Source organism: Mustela nivalis, assembly GCF_964662115.1.
Source record: "Mustela nivalis genome assembly, chromosome: 8".
NCBI classification, from domain to species: Eukaryota; Metazoa; Chordata; class Mammalia; order Carnivora; family Mustelidae; genus Mustela; species Mustela nivalis.
In genome coordinates, this window is record NC_139027.1 from 19,645,839 (window position 1) to 19,667,182 (window position 21,344).

General features: G+C 40.1%; 2 protein-coding genes across 2 annotated transcripts in view; one reads left to right on the forward strand and one right to left on the reverse strand.

Annotated features, from left to right (window-relative positions):
- The window catches only part of HADHA (hydroxyacyl-CoA dehydrogenase trifunctional multienzyme complex subunit alpha), a 47,764-nt gene extending 29,954 nt beyond the window's left edge, over nt 1–17,810 (reverse strand). Inside the window, exons 1-6 of the mRNA XM_082745073.1 lie at nt 17,632–17,810; nt 8,106–8,147; nt 7,942–8,012; nt 5,547–5,680; nt 3,029–3,167; nt 1,947–2,066 (exon numbers count right to left, since the gene is read on the reverse strand). Coding sequence (XP_082601199.1) covers nt 1,947–2,066; nt 3,029–3,167; nt 5,547–5,680; nt 7,942–8,012; nt 8,106–8,147; nt 17,632–17,698 — 573 coding nt within the window. The 5' untranslated portion in view covers nt 17,699–17,810. The remainder of the gene's footprint in view (nt 1–1,946; nt 2,067–3,028; nt 3,168–5,546; nt 5,681–7,941; nt 8,013–8,105; nt 8,148–17,631) is intronic.
- Nucleotides 17,811–17,851: 41 nt separating this feature from the next.
- HADHB (hydroxyacyl-CoA dehydrogenase trifunctional multienzyme complex subunit beta) overlaps nt 17,852–21,344 on the forward strand; it is a 33,634-nt gene continuing 30,141 nt past the window's right edge. The window contains exon 1 of the mRNA XM_082745134.1: nt 17,852–18,071. The gene's annotated coding sequence lies outside the window, so the exon portion shown is untranslated. The remainder of the gene's footprint in view (nt 18,072–21,344) is intronic.

Consider the following 21,344-nt stretch of genomic DNA (forward strand, 5'->3'; position numbering starts at 1 on the left):
GTGCACAGAAGGAACAAATTAAACTATAAGTTCAAGGGACACCTGGCTGGTTCCATTGGAACCCATGCAACTCTTGACCTCAGGGTTGTAAGCTTGAGCCCCATGCTGGGGTAAAGATAAAATCTTAAAAAAAAAAAAAAGGTAAAAACAAACAAACAACCCACACCCACACCCACCCACAACAAACCCCAAAAAACTATTATGTTCCAGAAAGGTAAATATTTACCTTTATACTTCTTCAGGGATTAGTAATTAATCAGTAATTTTGATCAAGGACTTAGGATGCCTGGGTAGCTCAGTCAGTTAAGCAGCCAACTTTTCAGCTCAGGTCATGATTCCAGGGTTGTGGGATCAAGACCTGCTTGGGGCTCTCCTTCTTCCTTTGTCCCCCCCATCCCCAATGTACATACTCTCTCTAAATAAAATCTTTAAAAAACTCATTTTGATCAAGGAATTTAAAAAAGTAGAATTAAGAAAATAAATCAAACACCAGTAATAAAATTTGTTACTGATCCTATACACCCATATTTTATTTTGTTTCTAAATTTTTACAATGAATATCCATATTGTGCCTTTTGTATCAGAGGAAATAGATATAAAGGACCACGTGATATAATGAGCACTGGGTGTTACATAAGACTGATGAATCACTGAACTCTATCTCTCAAACTATGTAATACATAAATTAATTGGTTGAATTTAAATAAGTTAAAAAAAAAGAAACAGCATCACAGTTACATTTTTTTCTCTTTCGTAGAAAAGTAAAGTAATTATGTCTATCAATACAAAGTGAGGACCATTTCCCACAGATTTTTTAGTTCCTGCTACCTGGGAAACACCTTCTGTGAAATACTGATTCAACTCTTAATGTTCGTGTGATTGTATAAAGAATTACATGAGGGGCGCCTGGGTGGCTCAGTGGGTTAAGGCGCTGCCTTCGGCTCAGGTCACGATCTCAGGGTCCTGGGATCGAGTCCCACATCGGGCTCTCTGCTCAGCAGGGAGCCTGCTTCCTCCTCTCTCTCTGCCTGCCTCTCTGCCTACTTGTGATCTCTCTCTGTCAAATAAATAAATAAAATCTTAAAAAAAAAAAAAAAAAAGAATTACATGAGCAAGGGATGCCTAGGTGGCTATTCAGTTAGGCATCTGCCTTTAGCTCAAGCCGTGATCTCAGGGTTTTGGGATGGAGCTCTGCACTGGGCTTCCTGCTCAGCAGGGAGTCTGCTTCTCCCTCTCCCTCTGCCTCCTCCCCCCCGCTCATGCTCATTCTCTGTCTCTCTCTCAAATGAATAAAATCCTAAAAAAAAAAAAAAAAAAAAAAGAATTACAAGAGCAATTCATATTTATTTCTATGATGTTAAGTATCCAAGGCAGTTTTGGTAGACTAAGGTAGTGTCCAAATCTAAGATAAGTTGGAATCAGATGTCTTAAAAGAACTATGTCTTCGGTAAAGATGAGCATAACTTGAGGGTACATTTCTCTTGCTTATAACAAATAGGTCTGTGTTCTATTTGAATCTCCAATTCTATATTATGTATTTTCATGTGTTCTCAAAATAGCAGCTTAGTCTAGAAAATAGAAAATTGTCTGATGGCCAAAACTAGAGAATGTATGAAGAAGAGACCTGTTATCCCTGTGAACTTGAATGTAATCATCTCCTCTTAACGCACGATAACAATTTTAGCATACTCACCTTTCCCATCCAACTTCCCTGTCATTTGAAATTTTAAGACTTTTTAAATACTATCAGAGGAGCTCTCTTTATTACTATAACTTAACTCTTAATCTTTGCTTTAAGAATAAACTGTGCTTTTTTCCCGATGCAAACCTAAATAAACCAAATACTGCAAAAACAAAATAAAACCAAACCATAATTGAATAAAAAGAATAGATAAAGGGACCTATAGGTCCTGAGGTTCTAAAGGTCACAGGGGGCTTAAACTCACCATTTTGGGCAGCCTTTGTGTGCCTCCTGCTCCTGGTAAGATTCCCAGCAAGACTTCAGGTGCACCTAATACTGTTTTTCTATCTTTGGTTGCTATTCTATATTGGCAGGAAATGGCAAGCTTCAAACAAATAAAAGAAAATTAGAATGTTAGAAAATGTAACTTTATAATATCTTCAGATATGCAAAGGTCTAAAGATTACTTACAAAGCAGGAATGTATTTTATGCTTTCTATAATTTATCGTCCCAGGCTTATTTCATACTTTCCCCCTAATGAACCTTTCCTGGGGTTCTGGATCTCCTTAAAAACCTGCTGAAAGCTAGGTCTAAACAGAAAAATACACATACATCACTGTACACTGTTAAGAAGGCCTGTATCCTACAGAAACCCTCCTTTTCTATCAAACAGGCCTACTTACAGTGATTGAATAGGCTTTGCCTACCGTTGTTTTTGCTCACTGTTGTCTTTGCTCATACCATGCCATATGTGAAATGATCTTTTTCCCCATTATTTTCTGATTAATCAATTTCTGCTGATTTCTTAGGACGAGGCATAGGTTTCCTTAATTAATATATGTGAAAGTGTCTAGCATAGAGCCCAGCATGTGATAAATGCTCATTAAATGTTATTTTATTTTCTCCTCTCCTTTCCTACATGCTCCAGTCTAGCAAGCATCTCTCCTCTCAAATCTTACATTATTCACTATCTTCACTGCTCACAAAGCACTTAAACACATATTACGCTCTGTGAGTCTCATCTAGACTTAAGTAGCTCAAAAGCATGGACCACACTTCTGAATCTTTGCCCTGCAAACCTGAACCAGGTTTTGGGAATTGAAGACGACCTTGGAGATGTAGTTCAAATCTTTTCAATTTATAAAAATGAAAACATCACACTTTTGGTTACTTGCTCTGTGCCATGAAATAAGGATTGAAACCTATCCAGAAGTTTGACAACTAAAAAGAAAGCTGATCCTCCTCTGAGAACTTTTTGCAGGCAAAACCATAGCCTACAGATTGCAGCTTATAATTCCCATCAATATGCTGAACAACGTCTCAATGACTTTGAAAGAAATCAATACCTCAAGTCCTCCTCCTAAGCAGGCTCCACTGATGGCAGCCACAATAGGCTTTGGGGACTTCTCAAGTTTCTCAAATGTTCTCTGTCCTTCCCGTGATATTTGTGCTACCTCTTCAGAGGTCTTGCAAGAGGCTAACATGCTGTAGTAAAAATGAAAGCAGAGAAGAGAAAAAAAAAAAAGATGAAATTATACCCTACTTTGTTTAATACCTCATCCATTGTATCCCTGCCCTATCATCTACCAATATTTGATATTGTATCTTCAAATACTCAAGAGTTTAAGAATGGTTTTGCCTCAGCACTAATATCAGCAACATCATCTCTCCATAAAGCCACATCATCTCTCCATAAAGAGTGTCAGATTTCTGGATCCAGAGAACATGAAACAAAACATGTTGTGTAATTTTATTTTCTATTAAAAAAAAAAACACATTAGATCACAAAGCTTTCTGTACATGAGAAAATCATCTTCTGGTAAATATTTTCACTATCACATTAACCATTTTTACTATCAAGTAACTCCCAGATTGAACAGCAATCAAAATAACAGTGGGAAAAAAAAAAAAAAGGTTTCAAGTTATTTATCTCCTAGTGAGTATAAAAGAACAATGTTGTACGTCATGTCCTTTAGTTTCAGTTTGTTTCATTTGCTACTTTGTTCTTAAATGCATTTAAAGTGGCTTTTGTACGTTTGAACAAAGGTAACTAGTTTTTGGCATTTTACATACTGGGAGTTGCTCAGCTAGCCTCACAGAAGCTGCTAAGTATTTTCCTCTGGATATAGGAAGCCAGTACCAGGTACATCAGTGCCTTGCTAGGCTCAAATAACTGAGCTAGAAGAAAAAGCACTTGATACAGGTAATTTTGCTTTTTCTAAACACACACACACACACACACACACAAACCCCCAAAATATTTATAAATTCCTAATTACTATACATAAACAAAAAAAGAATACACAATGTGGAGCAAGATTTAAAACTATACAAACACCTTAAGTACAAATTACTAAGCCTCTTAATGCTGGCTATCATTGCCTAAGGTACAAAGAATAATAAAACAAATACTTGTATTTGACAGAATCAACAACTGGTACCATTTTAGCCCATTAAACTAACACTACGATAGAATTTCACCTCCTTATAAATGCTTTAGAAAACTGTAAGCACGTTACATACACATAAATTCCACCATTAAAAAAAGAAAATATTAGCTGCATCACTAAAGTTCCCTTTGACAACCTCAGAGTCCTACCAGCTACTTCATTTTCCCTGAGACAACCATTCTCAAATATTTGTAGTGTATCCTTCCAGACCAACTATATATTTGTATCTATAAATAACAGAGGCATCTCACTATGATTTAAAAATGTTTATATAAACTACATGCTATGCAGAATGTTCTATAACTTGCTTTTTTTTTTTTTTTAAGGGACACCTGGGTGGCTCAGTCATTGGGTATCTGCCTTAGGCTTGGCTCATGGGGGTCCCCGCTTCAGGCTCCCTCCTTAGGCGGGAGGCCTGCTTCTCCCTCTCCTACTCCCCCTACTTATGTTCCCTCTCTCGCTGTGTCTCTCTGTCAAATAAATAAATAAAATATTTTTTAAAAAGTCTATAAAAGGTCTATAAAACTTAACATTTTCTTTTTTTTTTTTTAAAGATTTTATTTATTTATTTGACAGACAGAGATCGTAAGTAGGCAGAGAGGCAGGCAGAGAGAGAGAGGAGGAAGCAGGCTCCCTGCTGAGCAGAGAGCCCGATGCGGGGCTCGATCCTAGGACCCTGGGATCATGACCTGAGCCGAAGGCAGCGGCTTAACCACTGAGCCACCCAGGCGCCCCAAAACTTAACATTTTCGAGCTCTAACATTATGTTGTGGATGCAGTTAATTCCTCTGAGCCATTCTGTAGTATTTTATCATATGAAAGTTTGTTTAGTTTTCCATTTCCCTAATGACTAACATATAATTGCTTCAAATTCTTTACTATTTTAAACTACACAGGGCTGAACATCCTTATACACACGTCTTTAAAAACAAAGGGTGGATTTCTTTAGTATATATATAGCTAGATGAGGTATCACTGAATTAGATGATATATGCATTTTCAATTTCATTAAAGGCTGTCAAAATGTTTCCCAAAGGTGCTGTAGCAATTGGCATTCTTATTAGTAATATATTAACTTTCTTACTTCCTTGCTAACACGGTATTTTCAAACTTATAAGTATTTATTGGTCTGTTGGGTTAAAAAAAAGGGCACCTCATAGTTTCATTGTACAGCAGTTTTTATTCTATGCCAATATTCTTAGAACTGCTTTCGACTTCTTTAAGGATTTAGTCTTACATGGTTTAAGCAACAAGCCCCTCTTCTATCAACTTTATTACACTTGTGAAAATAACTTGAAAAAAGAAAATGTTCAGAGAATTTACTTCCACCTTCTCCTAAGAGAAGGAATGATGAGGCCTGAGAAACATACTATTAGCCAAGATGAAATGTGACTTCCAATCTTTGAAAACTCACTTGATGTCAGCACCTGCAATAAAGCAGCCCGGCTTTGATGAGATAAGGACGGCACTTCTGACCTGATCACTAGCCCAGATTTCATTCATTACTTCCATGAACTCGGACTGCAGTTCTTTATTCAGCGTGTTCACCTGCCAAAGGGAAATACACATAAATCTAAGGCTTTAAATCAGAAGTACGTACACTCTGAAGTAATACACTATAAGTTAATTAACTGAATTTAAATTAAAAAAAAAAAACAAACACTGACACACACACAAAAAGATTCCAATCTCTTCATGAGGGCTCCACCCTCATGACCACATGCAAACCTAATTAACTCCAAAGTTCCACCTCCAAATACCATCACACTGGGGCTTACAGCTTCAACATATGAATTTTAAGACGGGGACAACTTCCACCTGTAACATTATTTAGATAGGGGAAATTTTGTTTTTCAAAGAAACTGCATTATCTATAGCACACCCTTCTGTATTATCTTTTTTCCGCTTCTTTGGAATTATGTTAAATCTCTGTGTAGATAACTGAAAGCAATTAAAAAATATTCTTGTCTACAGGCATGCAAACGAATTGTCCCAGAAGATTCAACCAGCTCCATGTGGAAAAATCAGTTTGTCTCCATTTGCACATTTATTTCAATATTCCTGATCTATAAATTTGTAGGTACTCTGGATTCTTCTTTGAACTGTCTATAGTATCATCAGTGTCTTCATTAATGACTCAAAATCTTTAGCATACACATAAAATACATCTACTCGAAGGAGGAATTCAGGGTCACACTCCTAAGAATCTGAATCATATGTGAGCTACAAATAAGTCTACACCTGCTTGTTGGTAAGGAAAAATTCATATAACATTAAGAAAAAAAGAAATCAAAGTTAGACATATAGTGTGATCTTATTTTGTAAATGCTATTTGTTGAAACTGGATTAAATGTTAAAAGTCAGGGCACCTGGGTAGCTCAGTTAGTTGGGTGTCTGCCTCCGGCTCAGGTCATGGTCCCAGGGTCCTGGAATGGAGCCTGGCATCAGGCTCTCTGCCTAGCGGGGAGCCTGCTTCTCCTCTCCCTCTCCCTGCTGCTCTGCCTACTTGTGCATGCTCGCTTTCTCTCCAAAGAATAAAACTGAAAAAAGAAAAAAAAAAGTTGAAGGCATTTGCCTTTGGGTTTGTATTATGAATGACTTGTTATTTTCCTCTATAGCTTTCAAACTTCCCACTATAAGGATGTGTTGAATCTGTGCTCAGAAAAAATGCTCAACTTAGAAAATTCTGAAAAAATATCTTAAGTTTGAATCATTGGTCAGTGGGCACCAAAATTCATCCTAGTGAGGGGGACTGGTTATTTTCCTTAATTTGTGATAGTTGTTAATTGCTTCCATCTACGTCCTCCTATTCCATCTAGGCCTTTAGTAAGAGGATTCCTGAAGTATGAAAACTTGATACCAATTTTATTTGTTTTCTTAAGTAGGCTCTAAGACTAGTGTGAAGTCCAATGTGGGGCTTGAACTCACAACCGTGAGATCCAGTCCTGAGCTAAGTCAGACATTTAATCAACTGAACCATCCAGGTGTCCTAACACGAACCATATATATATATATATTTTTTTTTTTAAGATTTTATTTATTTACTTGACAGCGAGAGAGGGAACACAAGCACGGGCCTGGAAGAGAGAGCGGAAGAAGCAGGCTTCCTGCTGAGCAGGGAGCCCAATGTGGGGATCGATTCCAGGTCCCTGAGATCATGACCCGAGCCAAAGGCAGAGGCTTAACGACTGAGCCACTGAGGCGCCCCTCTTAACATCAATTTTAGATGGGGGAAAAAGCATGAGCTCCTGCAATAAAGCTCATCTTGGCAAAGACTGGATTAATGCCCCATGCTTTCCTGAATCTGCCAAAAACAAATGAGGCTTCACTTAGAACAGAACCTGACTTCCAATATGTGAACTACACTCAGTCATTCATTCAAGTTCCTCAGGAAGCTTAACAACCACATTTAACCCAGACAATCTTCTACAGATAACGACATCAGGCAGGTAATGAGGAAAGCATGTATAACAACCTGGTAGTTAAGATGAACAGGTGATTTCTCTTATAAAACAAAGCTTGCACTTTGGTTCTTATCTAATAAGTCACCTCAGCATGCTACACAACAATAAAAGGCTAATTTCATTAATCCCGGATGTTAATCTGACACCTAAGGTCATCTAGAAGGAATTCTTCAACAAGGACCTCTGCTCCAGAAAGTTGCACTCCTTGAACAATTTGCTAAACTAACAAAACTACAAATTCATGTGAGATTACTGCCAAATTGGTGGATTTCTTTCCCTCCTATTCAGCGCTGGATTCATGAATGTATTAGGAGAAAGAGACTGCAGCAAGTTAAAATTAGGTACCTTTGAATTGGGTGAGTTAATTCGAACAACAGCCACATCCCCTTTGACTCCATAGTTAATATGGGTTCTGGCTAAAAGGGAAAAGACAATTTATTTGTAAACACGTTTATTGCTAAACAAATTTAAAAAGCAGTGTAAGCATGTCAGTAAGAAATTAAACTTACTTTGCAAAGCAGAGGACCCCGAAAAGCTGCGGCAAATATAACCTACAAGAAAAAGGCATTCAAAATTAATTACTTTGTAAAACATAACTGCTGTAGTACTTGCTAAATATAACAAAGCTGGAATTTATAACAGCAAAAACCCCCAAATGAGAATAATGTATTCTAGGCCATTATTGTGACTACTACCATATCTGTTTCATTTTAAAGATCAGCTTATGAGATTATTTAAATAGTAAATGTGGTTGGTGGAAGAACGGCCCACTCAAAGATGTCCAGGTATCCAGAAACTGTGAATATGTTAGGTTATATGGCTAAGGGAGCTAAGGTGCTAATTAGCTGAACTAAACAGAGAGAAAGAGAGAGAGAGAGACAGAGTAGCCTGGATTATCTAAGTGGGCCCAATGTAATCATGAAGAAGAGAGAATCAAGGAGGACCAAAGAGATGGCAGCATAAGGACTTAGCCCCACTTCGCTGTCTTTGAAGAAGTCAAGAAAAGCAGGCAGCCTCCACCTGGAAAGCTAGAAAAGGTAAGGAAATGAATTCTCCCTTAGGTCACCCAGAATGAACACAGCCCTGCCAACAGTTTTTTAAAATTTATTTATTTATTTATTTATTTATTTGACAGAGATCACAAGTAGACAGAGAGTGGGTGGGAAGCAAGCTCCCTGCTGAGCAGAGAGCCTGATGCAGGGCTCGATCCCAGGACCCTGGGATCATGACCTGAGCCGAAGGCAGAGGCTTTAACCCACTGAGCCACCCAAGTGCCCTCAACACTTCTGATTTTAGCTCAGTGAGACTCATTTCTGACATTTCTTAACTGTAAGATAATAAATTTGTATTGTTTCAGACACTAAATTTGTGGAAATTTGTTACAGCAGCAATAGGAACTGAACACAGTAGGAAATAAGTAATCTACAAAGCAATCCATACTGTCAGTCCCAGGTATATAACAAATATACTCAACCATGTTCTCTAGCCACATCCTCTTGTATTTTTATGGAGATGGACTTTCCAGTGTTATCAAAAGTAAAATAATTTACAATGGATTTTTACTTAGACACAAAGAATGAAATCTTGCCATTTGCAACCTAATGGATGGAGCTAGAGAGTATTATGCTAAGCAAAGTAAGTCAGAGAAAGACAAATACCATATGATTTCACTCATATATGGAATTTAAGAAAACAAAGAGGAAAAAGAAAGAGAAACAAACCAAGAAACAGACTCTTTAAAAAAAAATTTTTTTTAAGATTTTATTTATTTGACAGAGAGAGATCACAAGTAGGCAGAAAGGCAGGCAGAGAGAGAGAAGGAAGCAGGCTCCCTGCTGAGCAGAGCCGGATGTGGGACTCGATCCCAGGACCCTGAGATCATGACCCGACCTGAAGGCAGAGGCTTTAACCCACTGAGCCACCCAGGTGCCCCAAGAAACAGACTCTTAACTATAGAGAACAAACTGATGGTTACCAGAAGTGTGTGTGGGGGGTGTCTTGAATAGGTGATGGGGATTAAGGAATGCACTTGTGATGAGCACCGGGTGTTGTATGGAAGTGTTGAAGCACTATATTCTATACCTGAAACTAACATTACACTATATGTTAACTGAAATTCAAATAAAAACTTTAAAAAAAGATGACATCAACAGTGGCCATTTATGAAATAGTCCAGTCACACTCTGCTATTTTAAGAATTTCTAACTGAACAGGGCTCTATTGCCCTCTACCAAGAATACTCCTAACCTGGGGAGGACAAAAGACCCACCACACTTCTCCCTCCTCCTAATCACTTCACTACTTGAAGTTCTCCTGGATAATAATGATGAGATGATGTTTTGAGCACAAGCCATCACTAGAAAAGTCTGAACTTGGACTATGGACAGAAGGTAGGGAACACTCTGAAATTCTCAGGCAAAATTTCAAAGTTTGTTCTGGGAATTACTCTACCTCCTTACTACCATTAAAGCGTCACCTTTGTCTTGCTCTAACCTAAACATCTGGCTCTAGGTAGTAACCAAGTTACTCTGGAGGCCAGCACAGGGTCCACATCCCTTAGTTACAACTTCCAAGCTTCTTTAAAAACACCCTGCTCTTTCTTCCTTTGTCTTTCATGTTCATGGTTTACTTCAAACCCTATTTCTTAGGTATCTTTCTTTCTTTTTACAATTTTTTTTTTTTAAGTAGGTTCCATGCCCAACACAGGGCTTGAATTCATGTCCCTGAGATCAAGAGTTGCATACTCCACCTACTGAGACAGCCAGGTGCCCCTCCTATACACCTCTTTAATCCTTTACTCCTTATTTCAAACCTTGTCCAATATCCTAGAACAAAGTTTACTTTTTCTTTAGCAATAAAAATAAAAACAAATCATCCCTTAATAATTAGTGAGCATAGTAGCAGTACACATGAACACCTGTACCCGGGAATTAGTGCTTTAATAATATCCAGTGGTTCCTTCATTATCTCTACTATTAGCTACTTGTACTAGCTTTCCCTCAGTATTTTTTTATTCCTTTTAAAACAAATTATGTGCATGTACCTCTATCAATTCATATATTAAATATCAGCAAATTTAATCTTTCCTTTTATTATTTTATTTTTCATCATGGTAAGTGTACTCTTCAATCCCCATCACCTCTTTCACCCATCCCTCCCTCCCACTTCCCCTTTGGTAACCATCAGTTTGTTCTCTCTAGTTAAGAGTCTGCTTCTTGGTTTCTCTTTTTTCCCCCTTTGCTCATTGTTCTTTCTTAAATTCCACATATGAATGAGTTCATATGGTATTTGTCTTTCTGACTGACTTATTTTGCTTAGCATAATATGCTCTAGTTCTACCCATGGTGTTATAAGTGGCAACTTTGCATTCTTTATGATTGAATAATATTCCACCATCATTTTATTCTTAATTATTAGTATTAAAACTTTTTTATATCTGATTTTCATTGAAATGTACTGCATTGGGCTGCATACAGTTTTGGAATGCACAATATAATGCAAAAGAGTGGACTGCCTGCCTAATTTAGGAGCACTATTTAAAAAAAAAAAAAAAAAGGTTACAATCCCTAGCAACCTTGGTGTGCCTGGGTGGCCAGTGGGTTAAAGCCTCTGCCTTCGGCTCAGGTCATAATCCCAGGGTCCTGGGATTGAGCCCCGCATTGGGCTCTCTGCTCAGTGGGGAGCCTGCTTTCTCCTCTCTCTCTGCCTGTCTTTCTGCCTACTTGTGATCTCTGTCAAATAAATAAATAAATAAAATCTTAAAAAAAAAAATCCCTAACAACCTCTCAGCTAAACCTTCCCACTAGCCTGTGACCATCTGTCTCTCTTTCTGCCTAGTCTCTCATTCTCCAAAGCCCCTACCTTCATCTGGCTCAGAATTGAGGGATGTCAAACAAGAGTCTTAGACTGCCTTAGCATGCAGTGATAATCAAAGGTAATGGACAAAATTTTAAACCACATTGGCCATTTTATGCCATGGTAGTAGTCTAAATGAAATTTTTAAACATCACCTCTATCAAAAACACTCTCTACATGACTTAGAAACAAACTTTAGAACTACACCCATTTTTAAGTTGATCATGGTCTATGTCTGACCAGGAGGCATGGACCCTACTGGATTGGGGAACTATTACACATGGCCAAAGCAGGACCCAAAAGACTTCCCAACATATCCAGCTGGACTGCGATTTCCACAGCAGTATTGAAAAGTGATTTCAGAACTAGGTTAGGCATTAAAATCAGTGGGCTCGAATACACTCACAAATGTCTGGGTGACATATAACCTAGAACCAAGGAATCAGAATTTAAGGGTGCTGGGCCTCAGAGTCCCTTTTTTTTTGTTTTGGGTGCAAAAAGGTGGTATTTTTTTTTAAAGATTATTTATTTATTTATTTGATAGACAGAGAGAGATCACAAGTAGGCAGAAGGCAGGCAGAGAGAGAGGGGGAAGCAGGCTCCCCGCTGAGCAGAGAGCCCGATGCGGGATTCAATCCCAGCACCCTGAGATCATGACCCGAGCCGAAGGCAGAGGCCTAAACCGCTGAGCCACCCAGGCGCCCCAAGGTGGTTTTGTTTAAAGCATGAGGACAGTACCATGGGCAGAAAGAGCTGCACTGAGGTCCTGAGGAGTGGTGGCCTGTTATATATTTTCAAGTTGAGAGGGGTTAGGGATAGTGCCAGCCTCCCAGGTATTTGGGAAACAAGGATCCTGAGGATCCTGAGGGGGCTAGCTATTGACAGGAAAGGTCATTTATTACTGTTTAGTAGAAACTCAGTCATGAGACTCTTCAGATGCATATTGGTGGATCATATGCTTGGGCGAGGATTGCTAACTTGTCTCTTGGGGAGTAGAGCTAAAGGAAGTTTCCAAAGGAATTTTTATATGTTAAAGGAGATTTATAGGATCCTGGGAGGGGGAGGTGGGGGAAGGATTTAGAATTGTCTTTTGCTCTAAGCAAAGTAATTGGGGCTGATAACATTGGGCCTAATAACATTGAGGCAGTTGAATCTCTAGAGGAATGTCACTCTGCCTGTTTCAAGGACTTGTCAATGGGCTACAGGTAGTATGGAAACTTAATGGTTTCTCTTCTGTCTTTGTTTCCCACATCATCCCCCTCTGAACAGTTTTAACCCTTAAATCTTTAAGGTTGCTGAGGGTGGAAGGTCTCATCTTCTGTAACTTCTTCCTGCTGAATAGGGGCATAGAGATGGCCCAAATGGGTCAGTTGGGGCTTATACAGATATAGGAGTCACAAAGGGCAGAGGCAGCTGAATCCAAGGGGGACTGCATGTGTGGATCTTCCCGGATGGAAGCGTCCATATTTTTAAAAAAGGAAACTGAAGCAGACAGCAAACAAGTGGGCAAGTGAGAGCCACTGACTTGGAGAACCCACTGATTCAGTGGATTCGGAGAGGGACCATCAGCAATAGCCTGATGCTATTGCTTCCTCCTTCTCTCCCTCTATCCTGCAGTTTTACTTGAAAGAGAAAGCATGCACAGGGGGCAGGGTGGAGGGGGGGTGGGCAGAGGGAGAGAAATAATCTCAAGCAAATTCCTTACTGAGCATAAGGCTGGATCTCATAACCCTGAGATCATGACCTGAGCCAAAATCAAGCTGGATGCTTAACCAACTAAGCCACCCAGGAACCCCTATTATTTTTTTTAAAGTCCTATTTATTTAAGTAATCTCTATACCCAATGTGGGGCTAGAACTTACAACCCTGAGATCAAGAGTCTCATGCTCTTCGACTGAGCCAACCAGGTGCCCCTATCCTGCAGGTCCTTAAGAGAGGGGAAAAGACGGCCAGAAAATAGCAGCTTTACACTAGTTTGAAAGGCAAGCAACATATTAAAAGAAAGCTGTGTAGATGATGCAAGTACCAGAGTGAGGTGATCTCTGTTTCTGTCTGCATTTTTTTCTTTAAGCTAATCCAAATCAGCCATCTGGGTGCAAAGAGAAAGGACCCGAGAGTCAAGACTTAGGTTGAACCATCACGTTTTTCAACCATCACGTTTATCATTTATTAGCTGTATAACCATGAACAAGTCTCAGTGCACTTCAGTGTTCTTATAAAGACAGAAATAAAAGTGATGTAATGATTATAAAAGTATCTGTAAGTCACAGTGCTACCCATAAGTAAATGAAGATAGAAGTCAGCCATATCCTCAATCGTCATGCCTCTGCCTCTCTAAGGAAACACTTCCTTTCTCTGCTTTACTATCATTTAAAATTTGAATCATCTGTATTTATCACTCCTTTTTATCTTTGAGTCATGGCTCTACCCTCTTTTACAAGGCCTTATCATGAGATTCGATCTACAGCAATCTTTCCCCTCCCTTCAAAATCCCTTTTGATTTTTAATATTTACTATTTTGTTCTCTAATCACTGCATCCATAGCAGGTGTTTCCTCCAACTAAAGCGTAACTCTTCCAACATGATCTTGAACTCCCTCATTCAACAATAAATCCCTGACTCTGTGTAGCTTACATTCTATAGCAGCAGGGGATCTCACACACACACACACACACACACACACACACACCCACCCACCCATAGGAAGAATCAGTTCCTACCCAGTAGAGATACATGAAGAGGTGAAAACAGGCCTGGCATAAAAAGGAGTTTGCCTGTGAAATGGAAATTCCAGTGGGAGGCGAAGCAGGGAATAAGCAATTCTAGCTAGAACAGGGTAAAGTGGATGAAAGTAGGGATGGACTGACTGGGAATGCACGGTGGGAGAGATGAGGTGGGAAGACAGCCAAAAAAATATGTAAAGAAGTATGTTAGGAGATAAATGCTAAGCAAAAAACAAAAAACAAAACAAAAGAAACAGAGCAGGTGCGAGGGCCTAGCATAGGTTGCACTTTTTTTTTTTTTTTTTTTTGGACAGACAGAGATCACAAGTAGGCAGAGAGGCAGGCAAAAAGAGAGGGAAGCAGGCTCCCCGCTGAGCAGAGAGCCCGATGTGAGGCTCGCTCCCAGGACCCTGGGATCATGACCTGAGCTGAAGGCAGAGGCTTTAACCCACTGAGCCACCCAGGCGCCCCACAGGTTGCACTTTTAAAGACCAACTATTTGAGGGGCGCCTGGGTGGCTCAGTTGGTTGGACGACTGCCTTCGGCTCAGGTCATGATCCCGGAGTCCCGGGATCGAGTCCCGCATTGGGCTCCCAGCTCCATGGGAGTCTGCTTCTCTCTCTGACCTTCTCCTCACTCATGCTCTCTCTCACTGTCTCTCTCTCAAATAAATAAATAAAATCTTTAAAAAAAAAAAAGACCAACTATTTGAGATAGCAGGTTGGTGCTCATTAGGTTATGGTTCAAATCATTTTAAACCCTTACACTAAACTACCTCTGCTGCACAAACACAGACACCCATATTCACATACACAAAACTTCCTCTAAATCAATAGAAACAAACAAACAAAAAAGAGAAAATCAGTAAGTGTACAAACTTATCTTGAATTCAAACCACAGCCAGCTAAATCAAGTTGGTAGCTACAAGGTAGCTTTGCTTTTGAAATCTAGCCCTTACCATTATGCAATCTGGAAAGTTAACTTCACAGCAGCTAGGTGAACTTTAGCCTAGATCAAATGTGCCAGGAAAAGAGAGAAACCTTTGTCCTACTTCTTAATCATCTGATAATTTAACTCAAGAAGATACTACAAGACCTAAAACTATAGCAGAGGAGAGAGTTGCATTAGGCTGACACAAATTTCAAATATGAAAATGTTACTTTGGTAGTTAACAATCAACAACTTTTTTCAATATTCAACTCTGGGGGAAGAGATAGGATTAAACAAGTGAGTCAAATTTAAACCTACATTATTTACTATTTGCCTCTAATTCAATTAAATTATTTTACCACTTACATAATTAGAAATTTAGATTTAGGAATGGGAATTAAGATATCTTGGTCAAGTTGTGACTGTCATTTGACAGTCATATTCAAAATTATAGCATTAGTGGGGGAGGAATGGGTTTGAACTATGAAAGAAACAAATCAGTTTCAAATGAATTTATCCATCCACCAGTAAATGTCATAATCTCATTAAACACTGGCCTTGGCACAGGTTTTCAGGGTAAAAGACCAATATGTTGAATTAAATAGCAATCCAGGTGTGCAGGTAATTCTGAACTCACTTTCCAGATATGTCTTTACAAAATTCATTGTTACTCAAATGGGACAAAAACTATAAGCCATATTTTCTTATTGGTGAAATATACATTTATGTGTGTATATATATTTCTATGCAAATATAGAAAAGCTAAACTTGTTATTACATATATAAAATGTAAAAATTATTTTTAAAAATTCTCAGATATACAGAATCAGTTCTTCAGGCCAGAAAAGAGTTAATAGCAGCATGTACTGAACATTTAGTCCATGAAAAATTGCTTTAAATTTAGAATAACTCCTTTGAAGTTCACAAAGGTTCCCCACTTCACAAATGAGAAAACAGAAGAAATTAACTGTCCAAGGTCACTAGAGAGTAAAAGGCCACGCCAGATTCAAGCACCAAAGTCAGACTCCAAATTTAATGCTTTGAATTGCTCTTTCATCCTATTTCTCCTGTCTAAGAAAATCCAAAGTCTCAATCATTTTACAGATGAGGAAAATAAAGATCCATTAGACCAAAATATTTGTCCAAAGTTACACTAGTGACTGGAAACCACATGACCTGACTACCAGCTCAGTGTTACAGCAGCCGCTAATCCATAAGCGGTATATTAAAACCAATGCATAGGCAAGTTCAAATATATACATGTGATTTTCATAAAGCCTTAAACCATAAATGTGGAAAACAACAAAAACAAAAAAACTGTAAGGTAAAATGACCAAATGCTAATAGTTACTATATGTGACTAATAATGCGTGACTTTTTTCTTAACTTTCCCCAGTCTTTACGTATCAATTTTTTGTAATATTATGGTTGGTATACACACACACACACACACACACACACACAGCAGTCCTGTGGAAACTACAAACATTGGTGGAGATTCAGAAAAAGTCTGAATCCAAAATTAATCCCTTACATAGAAGCCTCCAGCTACCAGCTACCGTGTTCAGGAGAAAGACATGTTACAAATGAAAATTCTTGATTAGCAGCCAGTATTAAGTGTAACACGCAATAGAAGGTTACATTTCACCCGACAGATTTGAGATGGAAGGAAAACGCTTGATCTTCCCTAATCACCCGCTTTAACCCTTTCACTGCCCGTCTGAAGAGAAAAATACAGCTAATGCAAACCTAACCGGCTACCGTCAGAAACAAAATTAGATTAGTTTTTAAAAATGATTTAACTTGGGGTACAGATATTTGCCCCACCCCCACCCCATCACCTTGCCCTCAGGGTGTCCACAGACAGGATAAGCGTATTCGTGTATTTAAAAAAATATTTCTTCTGGCAAGTTGCAGACCCTCCCCTTGAAATTTAACATACTATACCTTCACACTGGGATTACTGGAACTGCAACATTCGAGCTCCGTATTTAAACGTGGTAATAGGTACAGAACGGTTTTGAGGGAAAGGAGCTGGGAGTGGCAGTAATTCGCAAGGCTGGTCCAGGACACCTAAGAAGCTTTTAGGACAGCTCTTGTCACGAGTAAGGTGATGTGGAGCCACAAAGAGGTGACAGAGTGGACCGTCCCCGTCCTCCTGGAACTCCCCATCTAGTAGGGTCAGGTCCGAAGCCATCACAGAAGAAAATAAGAGGGGCGTGACGCCAGAAGTGCGCCGGGGACACTCGCGGAAGGGGCTAGACCGGGTGGGCAGCACCCAGAAACGTGAGGTTACGGAGCCTGAAATCGCGGCAGGACTCGGGAGCGGGGAGAGAGGAAGGGTCAGTCTGCGCAAGGGCACGCACAGGAGACTGGGTCCAAGAGCGGCATCCTTCCCCCCACGCAGGGCTGCGTTCCCCGGCCGGGCGGGGAGGCGACAGCGAAAGGGAGACGCGGCTACGACGCTACCTCAGGCTTCCCAAGAGTTCTGCCCGGGGCTGCGAGGTGCTCCCAGCCAAGGCCTCACCTGGGCAGCGGCGCATCCTGGAGGCAGTGGCGCGGCTCAGACTGCCTATCGCCCGTGAGGCCACCATCTTGAGCTGAAGAGGACGAAAGTGGAAAGGGCTCAGAGTGGGGCTGCGGGGCGGAGGACTTTTCTGCTCAGCCTGGCCCCAGATAGGCGCCCGACGTACTGCCTGACTAAAACCCCCTCGGGCAGAGTTTCCTTTGGCTCCTCACCCTGCCGTTCGCTTCCGGCTAACGACGGACGCCAGGGGGCCCACAGAGGAGGCCGGGTGCCCGGATTTCCAGACAGGCGGCCGATGGGCAGCCTGCGGGGTTCGGGGGCGGGAGGGAAGGGGGGGGTCCTTTGGGGAAGGACCCGACCCTGGGTCACGACTAGTCCCGGCACTTGAGGCCAAACCTTCCGTGTCCGCCGCAGCTAGAGCTCGAGAGGACGGAGCTAAGGTGAGATGGACCGTGCGCTTGGCTCCCCGCCTGGCCTTTCCCTGCAGCGACAGCCGCAGCTCCTTTCCTACCTCCTGCGCCAGTGCCCGCGGCCTCCTCCCTTCTCCTCGGGGAGCGGACGGAGGCCCCAGCGGACTGGGGCTGCGGGACCACTGCCATCAGGGCTGTACCTGGGACTAGCTTTATGCGTGTAGCTCTGAGCGGCGGTGTCACCGTGTCTTTTAACTTGTCACCTCGGGTTAACGACCTGTTTGCTCGTGTGTGTGTCGGCCTAAAGCGCTGGGCTGAATTGCAGTGTGTGTGTTTCCCCCGTTTTGCTTGTAGCCAGGTGAGCCGCTGTAGACATTTAGAACGCGGAGTTGGGATTACCCCGTCGGAGCTGCGGGACTGGGACTCGGTCACATGACCATGTCGGGCCTGGAGTGTGGCAGGAGTTGAGCTGTTTCTCCATCCTTGGCGGAGAATTAAATGTTCCAGAGGATTTTCTAACTTAGAAGGGATCTGCCCATCATCATCTTGTCATTCATTCCTTTCACCTTGTAGATGAAGCCCATAAATCAGCTGGGGTGGGCATATCTATGGCTACAGGTGGTGGAAATAGGGATAGAGCCCACGTCTATTAAATTTTAGTCACGAGTTCTCCGTTGCATAATAGCTGGTTTTATGTTGGAAAAATGGGTAAGAGTCCTTGAATAATGCGATTGATTCCAAACGAAATAACGTTAACTTGCAAAAGGGATTCTTGATCTCCGGAAGCCCTCCCAACTCATAAGATTTTTACAGTTAAAAGCTTGCCTTCTGCCCTCAAAATGCCCTCGTGCATATAATTATGTTCAGTGCTTACTATTTAGATAAGGGGTAGTAAACTTTTTTGTTAAGGGCCAGATAGTAAATAGTTTAGGTTTTGCAAGCCCATATTGATATCGTATATTTTTTGTTGTGTTTTCTACAACTCTTTAAAAGTGTAAAAACTCTTGTTAGCTACCATCAGGGCATAAATGTTATTGTGACTTAGGAGAGGTGAGCTAAGTAGATTTATACCACTGCTCGGTAGTATATTAATAGCAAACATGTATGACCCTAGCTATGTATCAGGCACTGCCCTAAGTGTTTTGTGTGTATTTAGTTATTCCTCACAGCAACCCTTTGATGTAGGTGCTGAGATTATCTGTATCTTACAGATGAGTTATCTACATCTTCCTCTAAAATAGAAAGATTAAGTTACTTGCTTAAGATCCTAAAACTACGGTAGAGCCGGGATTTGGATTTGGACAGTCTGGTTTTAGACTATGTGTCCTTCCATTGTGTCTTAATGATAGTGTTAACAGTGGGCTGTTAAGCCACTCCATTTTGCTTTTTTTTTTTTTTTTTTGGTCAAGATTTTTGTTTATTTATGAGAGAGAGCATGGGTGGGGGAAGAGGGAGAGGGAGAAGCAGTCTTTCTGGTGAGCAGGAAGGAGCCCCATGGGGAGCTCAATTCTAGAATCCTGGAATCATGATCTGAGGCAAAGGCTTAACTGAGCCACCCAGGCAACCCTCGCCCCCATTTTGCTTTCATTACTTGCCGAGCACCTTCTTCCTTTCCCTTACTCCCAGGTGTCTGCAACTTCATGCATCTTTCCATAGTTCCACAGATTATGCCAGCCTGCTCCGCTGGAGTTTCCATGCTTCCCAAATCCTTGAGTCAAAAAGGTCTATTTCCTAAAGCTTAGAGCAAATGACAATAAAAGTCAACCCTCCCACAAGGTAGTTTGCTTAGTCTCTCTTCCTTTTGAAACGTATTTTTAGTTAATTATTGAGTTAGTAATAATTATTTTTCAGAAACTACAGAGAAAATAAATACACCTATAATTCCACCACCCAGAGATAACTACTATTAACATGTTGCTTAAAAAAACAACAAAGCCCAAAACATTTTGCTGTGTATTTTTCTGGACATTTTGTGTGCATTTGTATAAATATTAATATACATAGATTTTTAAGTAAAACTAGAATTACACTGTACATAAAAAATAAAATGCTCTAAAATCTTAAAAAGGGGGGGGGGCACCTAGGTGGCTCAGTGGATTAAAGCCTCTGCCTTCAGCTCAGGTCATGATCCCAGGGTCCTGGGATCGAGCCCCGCATCGGGCTCTCTGCTTAGCAGGGAGCCTGCTTCCTCCTCTCTTTGCCTGTCTCTCTGCCTACTTGTGATCTCTGTCTGTCAAATAAATAAATTAAATCTTAAAAAAAAAAAAAGCTCATTGTAACAGTTTTTTTTTTTTTGAGAAGAGAGGAATATAAAATGAAAGCTTCTTTTAAAAAAATGAAAGCTCCTCTTTATTCCTTCTGTATATAGACTCTTAGCTTTATGGACTTTTCCTTTCTGTTATAAAAGTGGTGTCTTACTGTGCATATTGTTCTGCAGTTTGCTTTTTCATTTAGTATATATTGTGGACACTTTCCGGTGTTAGAACATATATGTATATCATGTCTTTTATTTTTCTTTTCAAACTTCTGCGCAGTGTTCCATGGTATGTTTGTACTATAATTTATTTAACCATTTCCTACTGATGTGCAGTTAGATTAGTTCCAGTGTCTAGTGTGCTACAGTGAACATATATATTGAATATTTCTATAGGCCAAAGATCTGTGTATGCTACACACACATCTTGAGTATTTCTATAGGTTAAAGACCAATTTTAGAAATTATTGGGCTCAGAAATTCACAACTTAAATTTTGTTACATAACTAAAAATTCCTTTCCAAAACCTTAACAGTTTACACTTTTATCAACTGTGTATGGAAGTGCCTAAATATATTCTTACTAGAATTATGTGTTAACAGTATTGTTACTTTTTGCCAGGTTTACAACCCCACAGTGATACCTTGTTTTAGTTTTAAAAATGTTTTTATTGTTAGTGAGGTTGAACACTTAAAATTTTGATACTTTGACATTTTTATTTCTGTGAATTGCTCATTTGCTCTTTTTTCTTTTAGGCATGTATCAGTAACGAACCTTTCATTTGCAAATAATAAAATTCAACTCAAATTCAAGGGGATTTATTTTCTAACAAGGAGAAAGCACAAAAGGAGAGTGGGTTTTGGATATTATTCAATTAGGGCTCTAGTTTCCTTTTTGGAAATTCTCAGCTTTGTCCTCTTTTGGGATTGATTGGCTCTATGCTCAGACTAGTTTTTTTTCCTGTTTGCAAACTGTGGTAGCTGTGTTAAGCCTCAGAAGGAAAGATTTATATTCCAGAATTCTAGGTGGAATACTGACTGAAATGTCAG